This window comes from Vidua chalybeata, chromosome 4, assembly GCF_026979565.1.
Source record: "Vidua chalybeata isolate OUT-0048 chromosome 4, bVidCha1 merged haplotype, whole genome shotgun sequence".
Lineage (NCBI taxonomy): Eukaryota > Metazoa > Chordata > Aves > Passeriformes > Viduidae > Vidua > Vidua chalybeata.
Genome location: NC_071533.1, coordinates 43,584,951 through 43,602,327, shown reverse-complemented (window position 1 = coordinate 43,602,327; position 17,377 = coordinate 43,584,951). Strand labels below are relative to the sequence as shown.

The 17,377-nt window shown below is 37.7% G+C and overlaps 1 protein-coding gene across 1 annotated transcript in view; it reads left to right on the top strand.

The window, feature by feature from the left end:
• GALNTL6 (polypeptide N-acetylgalactosaminyltransferase like 6) overlaps positions 1-17,377 on the top strand; it is a 433,114-nt gene that overhangs the window by 341,619 nt on the left and 74,118 nt on the right. Inside the window, exon 5 of the mRNA XM_053941431.1 lies at positions 13,779-13,964. Coding sequence (XP_053797406.1) covers positions 13,779-13,964 — 186 coding nt within the window. The remainder of the gene's footprint in view (positions 1-13,778; positions 13,965-17,377) is intronic.

Sequence of the window (17,377 nt, the reverse complement as noted above, 5' to 3'; positions counted from 1 at the left end):
AAGCTTAGAAACACAGAATGAGCAGCAGCCAATTTCCCACCAGTAACTGTGGTATTACAGCTAGGGCAAGCTGGACAATAATCAGCTCTTTAAGCAAGTTGCAGGTATGGTCTATGTTCCTTGTGTATTTTACAGATACAGCAAATCAAGATAGAATAAGTTCAAGACACAGCACAAGTCCCATGTTCTGATGTGTTTAATTTTTTTTTATAAAAACTGAGTTCTGTTGCTAGTGGTTGGCCATGCCACACTGAGTGGTCCACAGAACTACAACGTAAATGAGTCCTTCAATCCTTAATTCCCTTGGAACTGAATTTTTCACATGTGTAAAACTCTTGCTTTAAAAAAGTTGTCTGGTAATCTTAATAAATGAAGCACAACACCTACATATCAAGGGAAATTTCCTGTTAAGGGCATCTCTTATCTTGGAGAGAATTTCCTTGTGGCAACCTGAATGTGTGTCAGTGAAAGAAAGCAGGTAGCATGTTGTATCCTTCTTCTGAACATCTCCAGCTGTTCTTTTGGAAATTGGATTCTTTTGTCTGAGTTTTAAGTATTTCCCCGTTGGCTCCAAGCTGCAAAGTGAACCAAATTACAGGATGTACTGCTAAAATAAAATGTGGTCTTTACAGCAGAACTAAAAGCCCAGTCCTACAGCAGAATGATAGTCTAGTATGAATAGAAGTCATATCCATATCAGAATATTGTTAGCTATTTTTATTTTACCTTTTATTTATGTGCTATCTGTTGTTTTGGGTTTTATAGTGCTCCTGTGTTCAGCTTTGCCCACTGTAAGTTTTATTAACTCCCCTGTTATTTTTCTGTTGCTCTTACTTCCTTTCAGCTGCTTCCAAGAAAATATGAACACAGAAACATTACTCTAGAAAGAATTCAGAGCTCCAGCTCTCAGGTAGCTTTAAAATTAAGCTAAACACATTTCCTGGTGTTTAAGTGCTGTCACAGTTTACATTCCAGAGTCTGATAAGCATCTGCCACTCCAGATGATGATAAATAGATCTAGGAATGTCTTAGGTAATCAGAAAATTTAGTCAAATTCTATTTTTTCAAATTTTCAATAATTTCTAAAAAATTCTCTGCATGAGAACAGTTACAAAACTGGTACATGGGTCAATGGTGACAGTTTATCTGTTTGCTTGTCTGTGCTTTTGCCTGTACCTATTCCATTTGTTTCCTAATTGTTCTACTTGGGCCTAAGCTATGCCCTCACAAGAAGCAGAAAAAAAAAAAAAAAAAAAAAAACCTCAGGTAATAAGTTATAAAAAATTTAAACAAAACCTGAAAAAAAAAAAGAGAGAGATGTGGTTGCAATATTTCTATGGGGAAAAACTACCAACTCTACAGATCAAACTACAGCTAAATGCAAAAGTAATTGTGTTTTTCCCAGGAAAGCCCTTGCTGGAGCTGCCATGGAGATGAGTAAGTTGATTTTTGGAAAGATACTGCTGCTTATGTAATTCTGAGTAGCTGGAGGAGGTTATCTGTAAGTAGCACAGTACATCTCTTGAAATGTGACTCACACAATGAAAAGTTTTTCCAAGGAGAATATTTTCTGCCCTGATTTATTTTTGCATTGCACTTAGCATTCTTATAACAGTAAATCTTCACATTGCTGGTTTTCAACTGAGCAGAGGACACATAGATTAAAAAAAATTGCAGGGAATGGCAGTAACTTTCCCACTCTTTTTGTTACACCTTTAAAAAAAAAAAAAAAACCTTGGTCTGCTAAAGGTGGGAAACCTCACACCAGCACAAAACTGGGGAGAAGTGTAAGTGACACACAGTGTGTGAACCACACTTCCAGTTCATTGAAAAGGTGGTGATGAGGGGAATATTCATATAGTTCTGGTCAGGACTAGTGGAACTTCTTGGATCAGTCAAGATAATGAGAGTCTACTCAATACTCAGTAAAACGTGCTTTAAAATGAAAATGATGCAGTCTTTTGTTTTTTCTATTCAGATATTTCTTAAATTCAGGTACTTCTATTGTAGATTTAAATGGTAATTTTTTATATGTCAAGGAAATATGAAATACAAAGGTTATGTCCTCTATTAAATCCATAATCTGCAGTTTTAACAGTAATAAAGGTGTGAAAATTGTGTTCAGAAGTACAGCATTTTGTCCATCTTTAAGGAGCAGTAAAATGCTGTAAAGCAGAAGTAACCATTCCAGTTTTGAAATAGCTTTACACTTTCTCAGAGCAAGAAGACATGTTCATGGCAATGATTTATTTTTCACGTGATACTAGCTAGTCCATTAATCCTTTACTTATGAAAGATATGAAAAGATCACTAGGACAATACTGTGTTTATACAAGTAAAATGTATAGCCAGATGTACCAAGCCTTGTGTTTGAATCTGGATTCATGTGGCTGTCTATAGGAAGATGAAACAAGCCTAAAGCTCTGTTTGCCAGAGAGATTAAGAACAGTCCATGCCATCCTTATTCCTTGTACCCACAGGTTACTATTTTACCATAAGCTTTGTTGCCATGTAAAGTAAAAAATACTAAGCTATATCCTCTGTCTTTTGGTGCTGCAAGACAGGCAGCTGTTTGGGTGAGGGAAAGTGGTGGAGGAGTATTCAAAATAAGATGTATAGAAATGTTGGGTGTAGTCTGAGCCTAATCCCTTTGTCATTGTATGAAAGCTGCCTGGGGCTTGGATCTGCTAGTTAATATTCAATATAATATTTATTTATTTAATTAGTTAACCTTTAGGTCTTAGATGTTCCTTTAATATTCAGTATATCTTTCTCTTTCTTACCCTTAATGAGGCAACCTGCCAGACTAAAGAGAATGTGAAGAGCATTAGTGATCCTGCAGAACAGTTGTGACAACTGAGGGAGATAGGAAAAGACAGTTTGGTTCAATGTTTAAAACAAAGGGAGAAAAACATAATAAAGAAATGAAAGAATTCAATGTCTCCCTTTCCAAAGCTTGATTTATATAGCAGCTCATTTATTTATTCTTTTTCTTGTTTTAAATAAAAAGTGAAAAGCAAATCCTATATCCATGATAAAACATGGTGTTCTTGTCTGATTAATAGCTCACATTGATGTTAGAAGATGCCTAATTATGCATCAGTGTTTGCCTCATTATGTAGAGGAACATCATCATAGCAGATAGTCTGTGAACAGAGAATGGTTTCCTTTTTGATAATTAATTCTCATGCTTCAAAGTGTGTAACCAAAACAACTCTTTCACTGTAAGATTTCAATAGACATAATTTTGGAAGCAAACTGTTTGTTGCAAATAATGAAATGGGGTAAACAAGGTACCTGACCTAATCTAAAAAACATTACTTAAATTGATTGCTTTTCTTTGACAGTAGGTTGTCAGAGAATTTCCATGAACTGCAGCTTTCTGAAAACTTCTTCAGCATTAATAACTCCATCTTCTTTCACTGTGCTCCTCGACATAGCAGTGAGTGCAAAGGTTATACAACTAACAGGGCTAACTTCTGCAGTTAAATGATTGAAACAATTTTGAGAACTACAGTTCTAGCTTAGTAAAAACCAGAAACTTTTTAGTTTCAAAGTATCAGAAGAAGAGTTGTATTTCCACTCTGGACAAAACTGAAAAAGGAAAAACTCTTGAAATAACAGCTAAGAAAAGAAAATATTTGGATGGTGAAATGCAGCAATTGAGAGAAGTAACTGGATACTTGCTTCATCAATAAGTGTTCCTGGATCTTATAAAGGTCTGCATTCCACCTGTAAAGAAAAGTCTAGTATTACCAGGTGCTTTGTTATAAGAAATAAAATTCAGGAGATATGAAGGATAATTAGAAGTCTGTGGCTCCATGCTTCTAGCATTGGCACTGCTAGGAATTTGAGGCTTCTTTTGGTAGGTCAGAGAAACCTCATTGAGCATCTACATGTTTTATCCTGTTGCATTATGCAGAGCATAAGTAAATTCATCACTCCACAGGAAAGATTTGGTACCTCAGAACTCCAGTTCCTCTGTCAGAGAGGGCATTTTTAAAAAGAAAAATATCGATACAAAAGTTGGAAGACAACTTTATTATATTCTTGATGTAATATCAAATTTCAAAGACAATAAATAAGATATTGCCCATAATCTCTTTTGTGTTTTGAAATCTGAGTTTCAGAGTGTATTTCAAGGGCTTCTCATATTTACATCAAATATCCTGTGCGCTAGGGAAAAAAACCTCACAGAATTCTTGAGGAATTCTTGAGGAAAAGAAGTCACTTCAAGCTCTATTTAGGAACCTGACCAACCTGATGATTAGCACATGGAATGGAAAAGCACTACTGAAGTACAGCGCTTTCAGTTAGTCAGGAGGTTATTCAAAGATTCTGTGGGTGGACAGCCATATTCCAATACCTTTAGGTTAGTCAAACCTAAGGTTTGCAACACGTTAGAATGTCAGTAGAATTACTCTTGGAAATAAGTGTTCAATGTAGGCAGCAGTACCAGAATCTGATGCCACTTAAAAAGTAATTACATGTGTTCTGTGACTCCTATTTCCAGTCCTCCCAAGGACTGGTGTTACCGTCCTCACCAGTTCTCCAATACAAACTGTCCTTGGCATTTGAGAGGTTAAAAAGAGTATAATGAGAGAAAACTGTTCTCTGGAGACAACACCTATTGCAAAAGTTAGTGATATATTTTGGAGGAAGAGCTAAAAGTATGTCAAAGATAGTTTTAGGCAAAACAGAGAAAATGTCAGTCTAAATGCAGGTCTCAAAATCTGCAAGGATGTTTGCACTGTTAAAAATACGTTGCAAAAGTAAGTGCTGCTTGACAGGTCATCATTTACAATTTTTAAGAATCAATATTGTCAGGATGCAAAATTGTGACTGTGGCTGTGAAAGAAAGAGGATAGCATGTGTCAGTAATGTATTGATCTCAAGGAACGTTTCTCTTTCATGGATTCACTTCCAAATAACCTTTAATTGGCCTTGCAACCTGAAAGAAACCTCACAATAGACTTCCCTTGGGGCGAGTTACTGTATAAATACCTCTGTAGTAAACAGACCTGTTAAAAATAATCAAATTTTAATGCAGCAAGGTCACTCTTTTGACAGGTCTGTGCGACGTAATTGTGTTCAGACAATGGCCTCTATGAAGAAATTCTTCCCAGATTGGTTGAAGTTTATTCCATCAGCCATGCTGCTCTTGTGGTAAAGCAATTGCAGGCAGCAAAATGTTCTGCAAATGAAGGAGCCTGCTATCAGCTGTAGGGAAGATATGCTACCATACTACAATGCCATTGAAAGTTTCAAGAGCTACCTCATACAACTGGTGGTTGGAATAAATCCATTTAAAAATCTTTCACTGTTTCCTTATAAGGAAGGAAAACTTGGAGCTGTGTCAGTACTACTGACCAGCTATCAAGCCAGCCCTAGATGCTTATGAGGTGATTTGATGTACTGTGCTGCATTACTGCAACCTAAAAATGAAGTGTTTCACTTCTTTTCCTGTTCAAAAACCTGAATGAGAAAGTACCTCAAGAGTTTAATGATGCTTCCATGACATCTGTGTAAGGAGTCACCACACGTCATATCCAGGTGTTCAATCACCTGAACACTCATCTTGTTGACAAAGGCACTTCTCTGCTGGTGACAGAATGATGGGTAAGTCACAATTATCTGGGCTCAGGGAAGTGGAACAAAGAAGTACTAGGATCTCTGCATGTCTCTATTGAATGTCTCTGTCACTGGAGAAGTCTCAGCAAATCTAGCTTGCCTCACAGATTCTGTAGTCCCCATCACTCCTTTCATGACTATATGAAAGCCCATGCACAACAAAACAGATTTGTTCAGAGAAGTTTACCTTAAGTCTGTCCTGAATGAAATCAAGCTGTATTCATCTGCTCTGTTCAGCCTCTTGCTCTTAGTAATGCTGACCTTTCCAGGGTGCGGCAAAAGAATGTGCATTTACTATGGAGTTTGGAGATTCTTTCAACTTTAACAGGCTGTGGCTGAAATTGAACATCAAAATGAGGGTGCTATCTGGGAGTTCATAGTCATTGAAGTGCAAGGAATGAACAGAATGATTGTGCATTCAGGATACTCTTCAGAGCCTTGTAGTATATCATGCAAGGACTTTGAGTCATTATTAGCTTCAGAAAAAGAAACCACATTTTAGCTTAGCTCATTATTAATATCAGAAAAAAGAGATTGCATTTTAGCTTGACTCAAGCCAGTTAACCCAAACATTACAGCCAAAACAAGTTTCCGAGTGTTTGGCACAAGTGCCTCTGTAAGTAGTGCTACTTCCAAATGAGTAATAAATACATGGTGATCTCAAGTGATGGTAGTCTTTGGTGTGCAAAACTGTTTGGAAAGAATGGGTTATCTAGTGCTAAAATAAGATGGCTTTTAGCCAATTGCTATTAAGTAGATATGATTTTTTCTCTTATTTATCAGTCTGTATCAGAACTTACCATACCCAATAGTTTCCACACTACCTGTCTGCTTCTGGAACTTCTTGTTGTCTGGAATGGCTATGGATCAGATGCTAAAATCTGTTTGGCAGAAAACTTCCCCATCCTTCCTCCAGATTTCCTTAGTCAGGACTAATTGGCAGAACAGCTTAGGTAAATACTGAGGTCAATGTTAGTCATTGATAACTTGCATGATGAGACAGTGTGCCCTCAGCAAGTATGTGTATGATACAAAAACAGAGACAGTAATTGACACATTAAATAATATAGGAAGCTCAAGGATCAAGCAAAAGAAATCTCATTAAGTTCAACAAGAAGTGATAGATTCTACGCTCAGGTGAATAACTCCATGTACCAGTAAACATGCAAACTGGCTAGCTGGTGTGATGTAAGGACCTGCAAAGGTTGTAGTGGATACCAATTGAATAGGAGAAAGTGTTTGCCTTGTATCACCAGGAAGACAAACTGGATTGGGCTATGCTAGGATGAGAGTAATCAGATAAAATTAAATTATGCTTTTTACAATGTTGGTTCTGCACAGAGCTGCAATTCTGCATGCAATTTTGGGCTCTGCAATTCAAGAAGGACTACAGCTGGAGTCAGCTTAGCTGAGGACTGGCAGGACTGTCATGGGCCAAAAGTATGTGACCTTTGAGAAGAGGCTGACAAACCTGGGCTTGTTTAGTCTGGCAAAGCAGTAGCTGAATGGTGATCTAACATCTGCCCACAGTAACTTGAACGGGAATTGCAGAGATGGCAAAACTAAATTCCTCCTGATACTGGCAGATGGTATAATATGAGGCAACAACCCCAGGATGCAGCTTGGAAAATTCAGTTTGGACTTTACAAAAGGCTTATTCACAAGAACAGTAGTGCAGCAATGGATTAGTTTACCCAGAGTTATAACCAGGGGACTTGTCCTTCTTGTAGACTTTGACTTGGCTATGAAAAGTGGCAGCTGACCTGTTATAGACTGTGCAATCATTCTGTGTTTAACCAGCACTTCCAATCAACATTCTGCAAATAAGGAACTTAAAGGGAAACTAGAAGAAAGGAATATGATGTACCCGAATTCATAGGCTCGCCTTGTATTCTGTATTCAGACTGATTTGCCTTTATGGTAGCAGACATACAGGCAGTGAAAGTAAAAAGAATGGCAATGCACGGGAGAGGGCTATTTTGTCAATTGCAGCAGAAAACAAGGAGTAACTGAATAACCATAGGCCACTCAGTTTCCTTTATGTATTTTCTGTCAAGCTTAAGTCAGTCATCAAAAGATAAAGCTGTTCTGAGAAAAAGGTATGTTCAAGGCTTCAGGAAACAAACAGAGGATATCCTTGCTAATTTTACCTGGGAAGATAATCCCATCTTGGAGAAAGAGACATAGTAAGGTGGTGGAGGTTCTTCTCACTATGAGGGCCATGGAGGGTGCATAAGTGTACTTGCCGGTTTGTCTGTGCATATTTGCACAAAGCTCTTTGTTGCTGGCCAGAGAGTTAAAAAGATAGAGGAAAATCTTCTTGAGCTGGCCTCAAAGAAGCTGGCCTTGTGGCTGTTGCAAGGCAAAATAACCATTTTAATGCTTTAATTTTCACCAAAAGAAATAGTCGTTTGTGTATTGTTTTACTGACCTAAGGTCACAGACTACTATCATTTTGGTCACATTGCTTCCTCCCATATTCCTCTGCTGAGATAACAGGGGAGGCCAATATACTTTTTCTATTACTGTAAGATTTTTTTTTATGGTTCATGTTGGGAATTCCAGAGCATGGAATTACACACCTCTCCGTTAATTCAGGTTAGAAGTAAACAGATTTAATTCAAATTGTTTATCCAGGCATTTAGAAGACTCTGTCGCTGCTCTTCATTATTTGATAATTTGCCGGTCAGTGATCCTTAACAAAAATTGTTAGTACTTTTGAGCAGAAATTTGAGGTGCTGCAGATTTGCAGAAGGGCTCTGTTACAAGAAAAGATTTGGGGTGGACTTGCCTGGCTGGACCAAAGTGGGACTTAACAAAATGCTTTCTTTTCTTTGTATTTTCCTTCCTTTTTCATGGTCCATACTGCAGTCAAGCACATTCTGAAGACCAGCTCTAGCTTTCACATAATATTTTAAGTCTCCCTGACACATTCTCAATAACCCTGGAGAAACATGTCTTGTCACATGGTAACATGGGTACAAATGTGATAATGAAATACTCTCTGTATGCATCCCAACGTGAGAGAAGAATTTCAATTCTGCTTTTTACTACTACATGGTTTTCTTCCTGACAAGGATTGAACCCTGGTTTCCAATTTATTTCTGGGCATCAAATTAAGTAAATGGGTACTCTGCTTGAGTAGATCTTTAATTATTATGACCAAGCAAATTTGTCTCTGCTATTATTTTAGAAAAAGTTCTCCAGACTTTAAATGAAGACAGAGGAGGCCCATGCAGAACAATTACAATGGAGAAATTGTTTACAGGCTGTCACTAGAAGAGACATAATGCTTCCCTTTATCATCACCTGTCAGAGCAGTGACAGCCTGTAAACAGCCTGCCCATGCATTATTCTTTGTCACCGCTTGTGCCTAGCCCTTGCCTGGCATGTGTCAAACTTATGATTCAGGGATTCATTTGATCAGCACTGTAAAGAAAAGTGTGATGTATTTTTTTTTAATTTACGAATTAGGTATTTGCTCCGCATGTCTAATGGAAGGGGCTTTGGCTTCTTTATATGCAAAAAGTACCATTTATAGCTTACTGTAGAATTTAAATACTGGCTTCTCTCTCATGCCCAATTCTGAAAGTGGAATTTATATAATACTACGGAATAGAAATTAAACCATCCTATTTCCCTGTTCTATTGTCATGGTAAATCTGTTCAAATTATTTCCTTTGATAATGAATGGGCAGAATGTGCTGTCCTCTGGACATTTAAATGTCTTTTTGTTACAAGTTGCTTTCTATTTTACATACTGCGTTATAATTTCTTTAAAATAATTTCTCTAGAATTACAGTTTTGTGCTGATATTGATTCATGCATGTTTACTTGTCTACTTGAGTTTGCTTAGTTGTAAATATATATGCATAACATACAGGGTTTGTGTGTGAGATACTTCTTCTGCAGATAGTATTAGCAACAAAATAGTTGGGATCTGTGAGAAAATGCAGTTGTACTATAGGAAATAAAATATTTGGTGTTCTCTTCTGTAAGGGAAATTTATGGAGTTCTGTAAAAAGGGGAAGTTTATTCTAATAGATTTGGAAAAAGACAAGGTTTTTAAAAGCTAAATTTGTTAGTAATCACAAACACTGCTATTATTTGTTAATCAAAAATGTGACTCAAAATGAAAGATATTTTTGCTATTTATATTAATAGTAGAAAATACTACTGTTTTCTTTTAAACTACTGCTGTTCTACTGTCTCTGGCTGTTACTCTGTGTTTATTTTTGTTGGTAAAATTGGAAACAGATAGTGCCTCAAGTCATTGCAGGACAAATTAGAGTATGAGATCACTTTCGTAATGATTTAAGTTTAAAAAATCGTTAGTTATGAATCCAAAAGGGAATTTGTTTCCTTCACCTTAAGGTATTTTAATTCTCACAACCATACTGGAGTTGGTCATTGAAATCAAATACTTTGTGATGTTTTTATAGTTATTTTAGTTATTGAGAACTTTTTCCCAAATAAATTCCCAAACCACCTCCCTTGACATATCTCAAAACTAAAGATACAGTAGGTATTCTTGCAGGCCTCTATTTGATATGTTGTGACTTACTGTTAGGATATTACTAACATGTAAGTGGTTTATAAAATGTAGATACCTTATGTATCTCTAGTAACGCATATACTTCGGTTTGTATGTAGAGCTGATCTTTTAATGTCCATTGTCTAACTAAGCTGTATAAAATTCACAAGTCATTACTTTTGTTTTCTTCATTACTACTTCCAGGTATGTCTAAATGAGGATGCATTTAGAATTCTGTGTAAACAAGATGTGCAAATTTTATTTGTGTGTTTCTGCTTGGTTTTTTTTTTTTTTTTTTTTGACTTGTTCCTTAGTAACAAGGAGAAAATAATAAAATCATTCGGTCATGGGACTAATTGAGTAGATGAAAATATTTTTGGGATATGTAATTCTAGCATCAAAAGATGTACCGGATGTTTTAATGCAGTTCTTCACAGATCAGGTGACATGCTGTCTAAAATGCATGAAGAGCTATCTGAGAGAGAGAGAGCAAGGTGGTACAGAGCTTTTGTTTGCTCCACAGAACTTCAGCAAAAAAAAATAAAATATGTAGAATTTGAGAGACCTTTTTCCTGAGTTTGCAAGGAATCTAAAGCAATGAAAGAACAATATGAACTACCATCAATTTAATAGATTTCCAGCTTCAATACACCTAATGACAATCAAATCATATTATTCAACTCTCTTGTTATTTAGCAATTGATATAGGAACAGAAAAGAATGTATCATAATTTGAGAGTTTACATCATCTCTCCCTGAAGTGTTTTCCTTAGCAGATAGGCACTCAGCTTTCAGAATTTGCTCACTGAAAGATGTGGAAGGAATGAAATTAATTCCTTTATATGAGACTGAATTTCAGTGAATTAATTTGGCTCAAGACAAGTGATAATGATCAGAATGCATGAAAAAGGTGTGTTTGTATTAGTTCCTTTAAACAGCAGTGGTGGCCATATTCAAACTGCCTGCTGAAGGGCCTTACCCTAACCATTGTGACACCCAACTAGTGAAGGCCCAACTCACGTGTGCCTACAGGCACCAGAGAGCCTACCAACACCACAAACAATTTGGACTGTTCCAAGTAAGGCTCCTGCTTCTCTCCATCAGAGCATTTAGGTGCTTTCTTGGTAGCTGCCTTCACCTACAAAGAGGGAAACTGCCTAAAAACAGGGAAGAGTAAAGCAATTTGTCTGACACATAATGAAATTCAGAGCTATGTAGTAGCTGGTCAACTCTTCTGGTCAACTAGAGTCTCATCAGTGAACCCATCACTGAGGGTAGGGAGGTGATGATGCGGGATTTGGGCTATAGCCAAGGCATTTAGTGATTGCATCCAGAGTTGGAGAGGTGTGTTCTGGCTGAGCAACCCAGTTCTTTTTCAGTGCTTGTCTGAACAATGTGCAGCAGTGTGGTCTTGCTCTTGGTGCTGAGTCCCTATGCACTATTCAGTGCAAACAAACTGAACACTTGTAGATGGAAAAGGAGAAGGGTTAGGTGACCTTCGAGAACTACAGGAAATTTCTGGTGTCTGAGGACTAACAGAACCTATGGTACCTAACTGATTACATTTGATTTACTTTGGAAATATGTAATAACCTGTCACTTTGGAGTTTTCTCATTTTTCATGGCTATTAGATGATACAATTTACAACATAGAAAAAAATTCAGACTGACAGCCATAACAGACTTTCTTATATTACCTGCAAGGTCTTTGTATCTTTGTTTTTAAGGTCTATTTCCCTTCTTCTATATTCCTGTGCTATGGGAATAGTCTCAATGGAGCTCATAAAAACAGAAAAACAGTTCAATAAATATACACTTTAACAGTTTTGCCTGTGGGCACAAAATGATCCAGGGCTTGAATAAACCTCAGTTCAGTCACAAAACTGAATTGTAGCTGGTAGCTAAAATGAGTCAGAGTAGCACACAGGTTTTTTTCCTGTGAATATGATTGGTCATACAAAACCCTCCATTCAAAACATAGAACATCTCTTGACATTGTTACTGTTGGGATTTTATTGAGTGTGTAAATAGTGAAATGGGATGGAAAAAGGGATACTTCTTTCCTTCTTATTTAGGAATTTAAATGTGTATTCTACAGTCAGCCACAGAGCAAAAGACAAAAACTTTCTATATTTATCTGAATGTCATTAGTTTTGTTTTTGTCTCAGACTTGGCTTTCCTCACTTGACCTAATACTTCTCCCAGGCAGTACAATGAGCACAAACCCCTCTCTTGACTCAGGATGTCTCCAGAGGGTTGAGTTTCTCCTCCCAGAAGCCCCAACCTGTTCTGTAATCATTGCAGTGGGATGTTCCCAGTCCCTCAGGATTCCTCAGTATAGAAGACCATCCCATGTAGTGCTCTTCCACTAAATACACATCAGTGTTCTACTTCTTCCTAATCTGCAGGTAGCTTTAGAATGTTGTATATGTTTATCAGCTAGGAAAAAAACCAAGGTGAAAATAAACATGTGGAGGGAGCTCTATTTCACTGGAGCTTAATTTTATTTTTACACAAGATCCTGTACTGTCTGTGCTTTGACTTGTTTGCTCATTGCCTTAAATTTGTATGTCAGCATTATATACTCTAGGATACTGCTAAATGGAAATCCTTTTGCTAGTCCACAGCAAACTTCTTGGGATTTGTAACGATGTAAGAACAGGATAAGGCCTGTGTTGTCCATAAAAGTCCAAAGAATTAGTAGCTGATATCAGAAATAAGCATAACCTGGCAAAACCATTTCCATGAGACTTAGCTTGCAATCCTTAGCATCACTAAATGTAGCTTGTCAACGATTTTAATTATTAGAGACTAAGCTTTTGTCTCCCTTTTCCCTGATAAATGAAATTATTGTATTTTTCCAAAGTAACGAGTGGCAAGCTGAGGTGTTATAGCAAAGACAAAAGATCAGGACTTGTGTTTTAGATGTATTTAGGAAAAGGCAAAACTGTAGGGTGCTTTTTGTTGTTGAGTTTTTTTATGATTCTTAGTGTGCATTTCTTGTCAGAAGAAAAAATATTCCCAAAGATTATGTTTAGCAATACAAACAGAACCAGATTTTGCAGATCAGAGAACCTATCAACTACTCTACATTTCAGCCTAATTTTATTAGGAAGTCAGCTGTCTGTGTTTTCTGCTTCATGCTGGTATCTAACTATTAAGATCTTTCTTCATGTCTGTTTCCCATCCCATTACAAAAACAACCTCATTGTGCTAGTTTTATTTTTTAAATTTATTTCCATGCATAGTTCTTCACAATAAATTGATATAGGAAACTTACTTGGAAAGGTCACTGTTTATAAAATGACATGCCAGAATGTTTATATGGCCCTGGGCTGCAGGAGCCAGAGAATGAATGCATATCCTGCAGCTGTTTTGGCCATTATATTGTGGATGGCAGGTCGCCAGCAACAACTGCAGCAGAGTGTCAGTGTCTTCCTCTCTGTGATAAAAGAGAGAATATTTGCACTTTCTGAACCATCTCAGGAGGATTTGTGGCAGAGTTTGGAGGACTTGAAGTGACTAAGCAGCTTGCAGGTTGTACACCAACCTGTTCTTCTATTGGCTCCTCCAGGCCTGGCACCGCTGACGCTTTTTTTGCCTTTCTTTCTAGAACATTTAAAAGAGAAGCTGGAGGAATACATGGTCCGCTTTGCCAAGGTGAGGATTGTGCGCACCAAGAAACGAGAAGGGCTCATTCGGACCAGGCTGCTGGGAGCCTCTCTGGCTAGAGGAGAAGTCTTGACATTTCTGGATTCCCACTGCGAAGTCAACGTGAACTGGCTGCCACCCTTGCTTAGTAAGTGCATGAGCATTCATCAGATATTAAAATCAGAACATACAACCAGTAATTGAAGCTGTGTCCCACAGTAAGCAAGAATCACACTGTATCAAAGTGTTTGGAGTTCTGCCGAAGTTCTGATCTCTCTGAAGTGTCAGTATGAGAGATAACTCTGAGAAATGTGAGCAGCTGCATTTTGTTTCTTGAGACTGAAGAATTTGTACAATCTTGCAGTAATGCTTCAGCTTATAGTAGTTACAGTTTATTTTATTATTGCTACTACTAAATACACTGCTATATCTAGTATAATGTGAAGTCCTTACTATACACCTGAAAAGGTTTGTTATGCAGGTATTGTATTCCTTCCTAGTTTTCCACATTGCATTAGAACAGTTTTTGCTGTAAATATATCCAAGGCCTCAGTGTTAAATCCAATAGCAATAGCATTCACACCAGGAAACTCAGAAAGAATGATTTGCTATTGATTGTTGTGCTGGATTCCAGCTGCAGCCAGCAAAGCTCCATTAGTTAAAGGAATGGAAAGAATCAATTGTTGTAGTCTAGGATTTCACTTCTGGAAACAATGTTCTCTTTTCTACACACCTGACTACATGCAAAGTAGATATTCTTTGCAAAGTGAGTGCTCTTTGCTACCATAACCAAAGAAAATTTCTGAGTTGCCTGACAAAGAAATTTGTATTCATTAAAAAAGTCTGCTGTAAGTACACAGAAGGTTATGGTTTCGCTAATTAATGGTTATTGTTCCTTGAATTCTGTTGTTAGGACTCTTGGGCCACACAGTAAGCTGATAAAGCATTTGCAGCAACATGTGCATTCTTCTAATGAGCTATCAGTAGAGACCAAGAAAAATAGTATTAACTAGTTTCTCTTCAGATCAGTAATAAGATAATGCACAAAATTCCAAATATTTATCCTTCCTAGCTTCCATATCAAATCATGCGGACAGTTGTTCCCCTTGTTATCCCCTTGCCCTCAATCACATCTGCACTTTTAAAAATAACCTCCTTGTCTTCATGTAAAACAGAAGTGTCATAAAGGAGCAGAGAGAAATCCAAGTTGAGGCCAGTTCCCCTTGTTCTGTCTCTAGGAGAAGAGACAGAACCCACTTCACCACACTCTCAGGCAGTTGTAGAGAGCAATAAGCTCTTCCATGGGCCTCTTTTTCTCCAGGCTTAATCAACCCCAGCTCCCTCAGTTGCTCCTCACAGGACTTGTGCTCCAGATCCTTCACCAGCTCCATTGCCCTTTTCTGAACTCGCTCCAGACAGTCCAGATCCCTCTGGAGAGCCTTCTTGCACTCCAGCAGATTGACATTCACATCCACTTGATCACATCCAAACGTGTCATCTGCAACCTGAGTGAGGGTGCATTTTATCCCCTCATCTAGATCACCAATAAAGATATTAAAAAGTACTGGTCCCAGTACTGATTCCCTTGGGAACAACACTTCTAAAATTCCACCAACTGGACTTAACTTCATTCACCACGACTCTCTGGGCTGGCCATCCAGACACTTTTTTTATCTGGTGAAGAGTGCACCTTTCTAAGCTGCCAGCTTCTCCAGGAGAATGCTGTGAGAGACAGTATCAAAGGCTTTACTGAAGTCCAGGTAGACAATATCCAGAGCCTTTCCTCACATTCACTAGGCAGGTTACCTGCTTATAGAAGATCATGTTTGTCAAGTGGGACAAGACTTTCATAAACCCATCCTGGCTGGGCCTGATCCCCTCGCCTGTGTGATCTCCCATGAGATAATCTATTCCATACATCTAGCTAGGTTTCACCCTGTAAAAACCAAAAAATAAATAGAATAGCAATAAAGGATTCATAATTGCAGCCAGGTTGCAGTTGGGTATTGAACCCTTAGCCTCAAACCAGAAAACCGAAAAGACAAGCAACTGCATCAATGCCCCTCGGTTCTGAAGAGGAATGAAATCTTTCTCATTCCACATAGAGTAGAATACCTGTAGATAACCAGCTCGCCAGAGGACATAGAAATGAGTCTTGAGGAATACTGGAGCCCAGAATCAAGTCTGTTTTATTTTGAAAGAAAAAGTAGAGCATTACATAAAGGACAAATAGAAAATGAACACACATCTAGTATATTTTCCCTGTGCCCTGTTTTTCTAAAGGAATGAGAGAATTTTCTTATAAACTTCAAATGGCATATATTTACTATTCTGAAATCAGATGACATCTGGCTGCTAATAATAGTAAAGTTAATGTATGTTTTCAAGTTTTATCTGAAGTTATATTTTGTGATTCACTCAGCACTACATGTGACTGAAAGTCATTCAGGGAAACCACAACAGAAGACATGTTGAGTGTTTATTGCTTCGAAGCTGCCCTGTTTTAGTTCTGATTGTATCTGGCATGTGTAGTGAAAAATCCTCAACAAGTACATGGTTCAGCCTTGCTTTGGACTGGCAGTCTTTGGTGCTAGGAGCAGTGGCTTCCACTGTTCCAACCCAGGTTTTGTTCCAAATGAGACCTTGAAAGTTAGAGGTTGGGGAGAAGGGTGAGGAACCAGGAGCAATCACTTAAAGATGGTTCTCAGAGCTATTTAAGTATCTAACTTATATTTTCAGAGTTAACTATCAGCTTTTAGGCCAAAGGAAGACTGAGTTATTTCAGTACTTTTAGGGTATCTAAATGGCTTTGTGGAGCTGAGACACAGTTGTTTTCAGTTACAGTCCTTTGTTTTGTTCTCTTAAAAATGGGTGTAAAATGCCTTTATTTTCTTTAAGCCTTATTTAGTTTATTTCTTTGCTTAAATGGGCTCTTAAGCTTAGGTAAGACATTCTGAGATACTAGAGAGTTTTGACTGATGCTCGCTGAGTAGGCAGCTGTAGTGATGTAATAAGGTTGTCAAACAGCTGTTTGTTGTCACCCCCCAACAGAAGGAAAAACGTGGCTTGGACTCCAGCAGCTGACAGTTTAGTGCAGCATGAAGTCAGTTATTGCAGGAAAGAAACTGAGTGGCAACCCAGAAAGGTCCAGCCACATATTTCCTTCTGCTGATGTTGCTGCAGGAGCAGTAAGAGGAGAGATGGACAGTAGATTAGTAGTGACATAGGCTATGAGAACTAGGTCTGTTAAAACAGATTCCTTCCCTGATTAAGAATTAAAAATATATCATATTCAGATTATGCTAAGCAAGTTGTCAAATCACCTGCTTGTTATCCATCTTTACAACAGGTATATGATGTATTGCTTGACAGTGGAGAAACTGAGGGTACAAGTACTTATGGCAACTCAGAAAACAAGAGATAATTTTCTGAATCATTCAAACTTTGTCACTACCTGTAATCACGTATTTCAGTACGACAATAAAAATATTTGCGTTGAAAAATTGCAAAAATAAGAGTGACTGAATGATTGCAAGGGCTGTTTGCAATTTGGCATTGTTA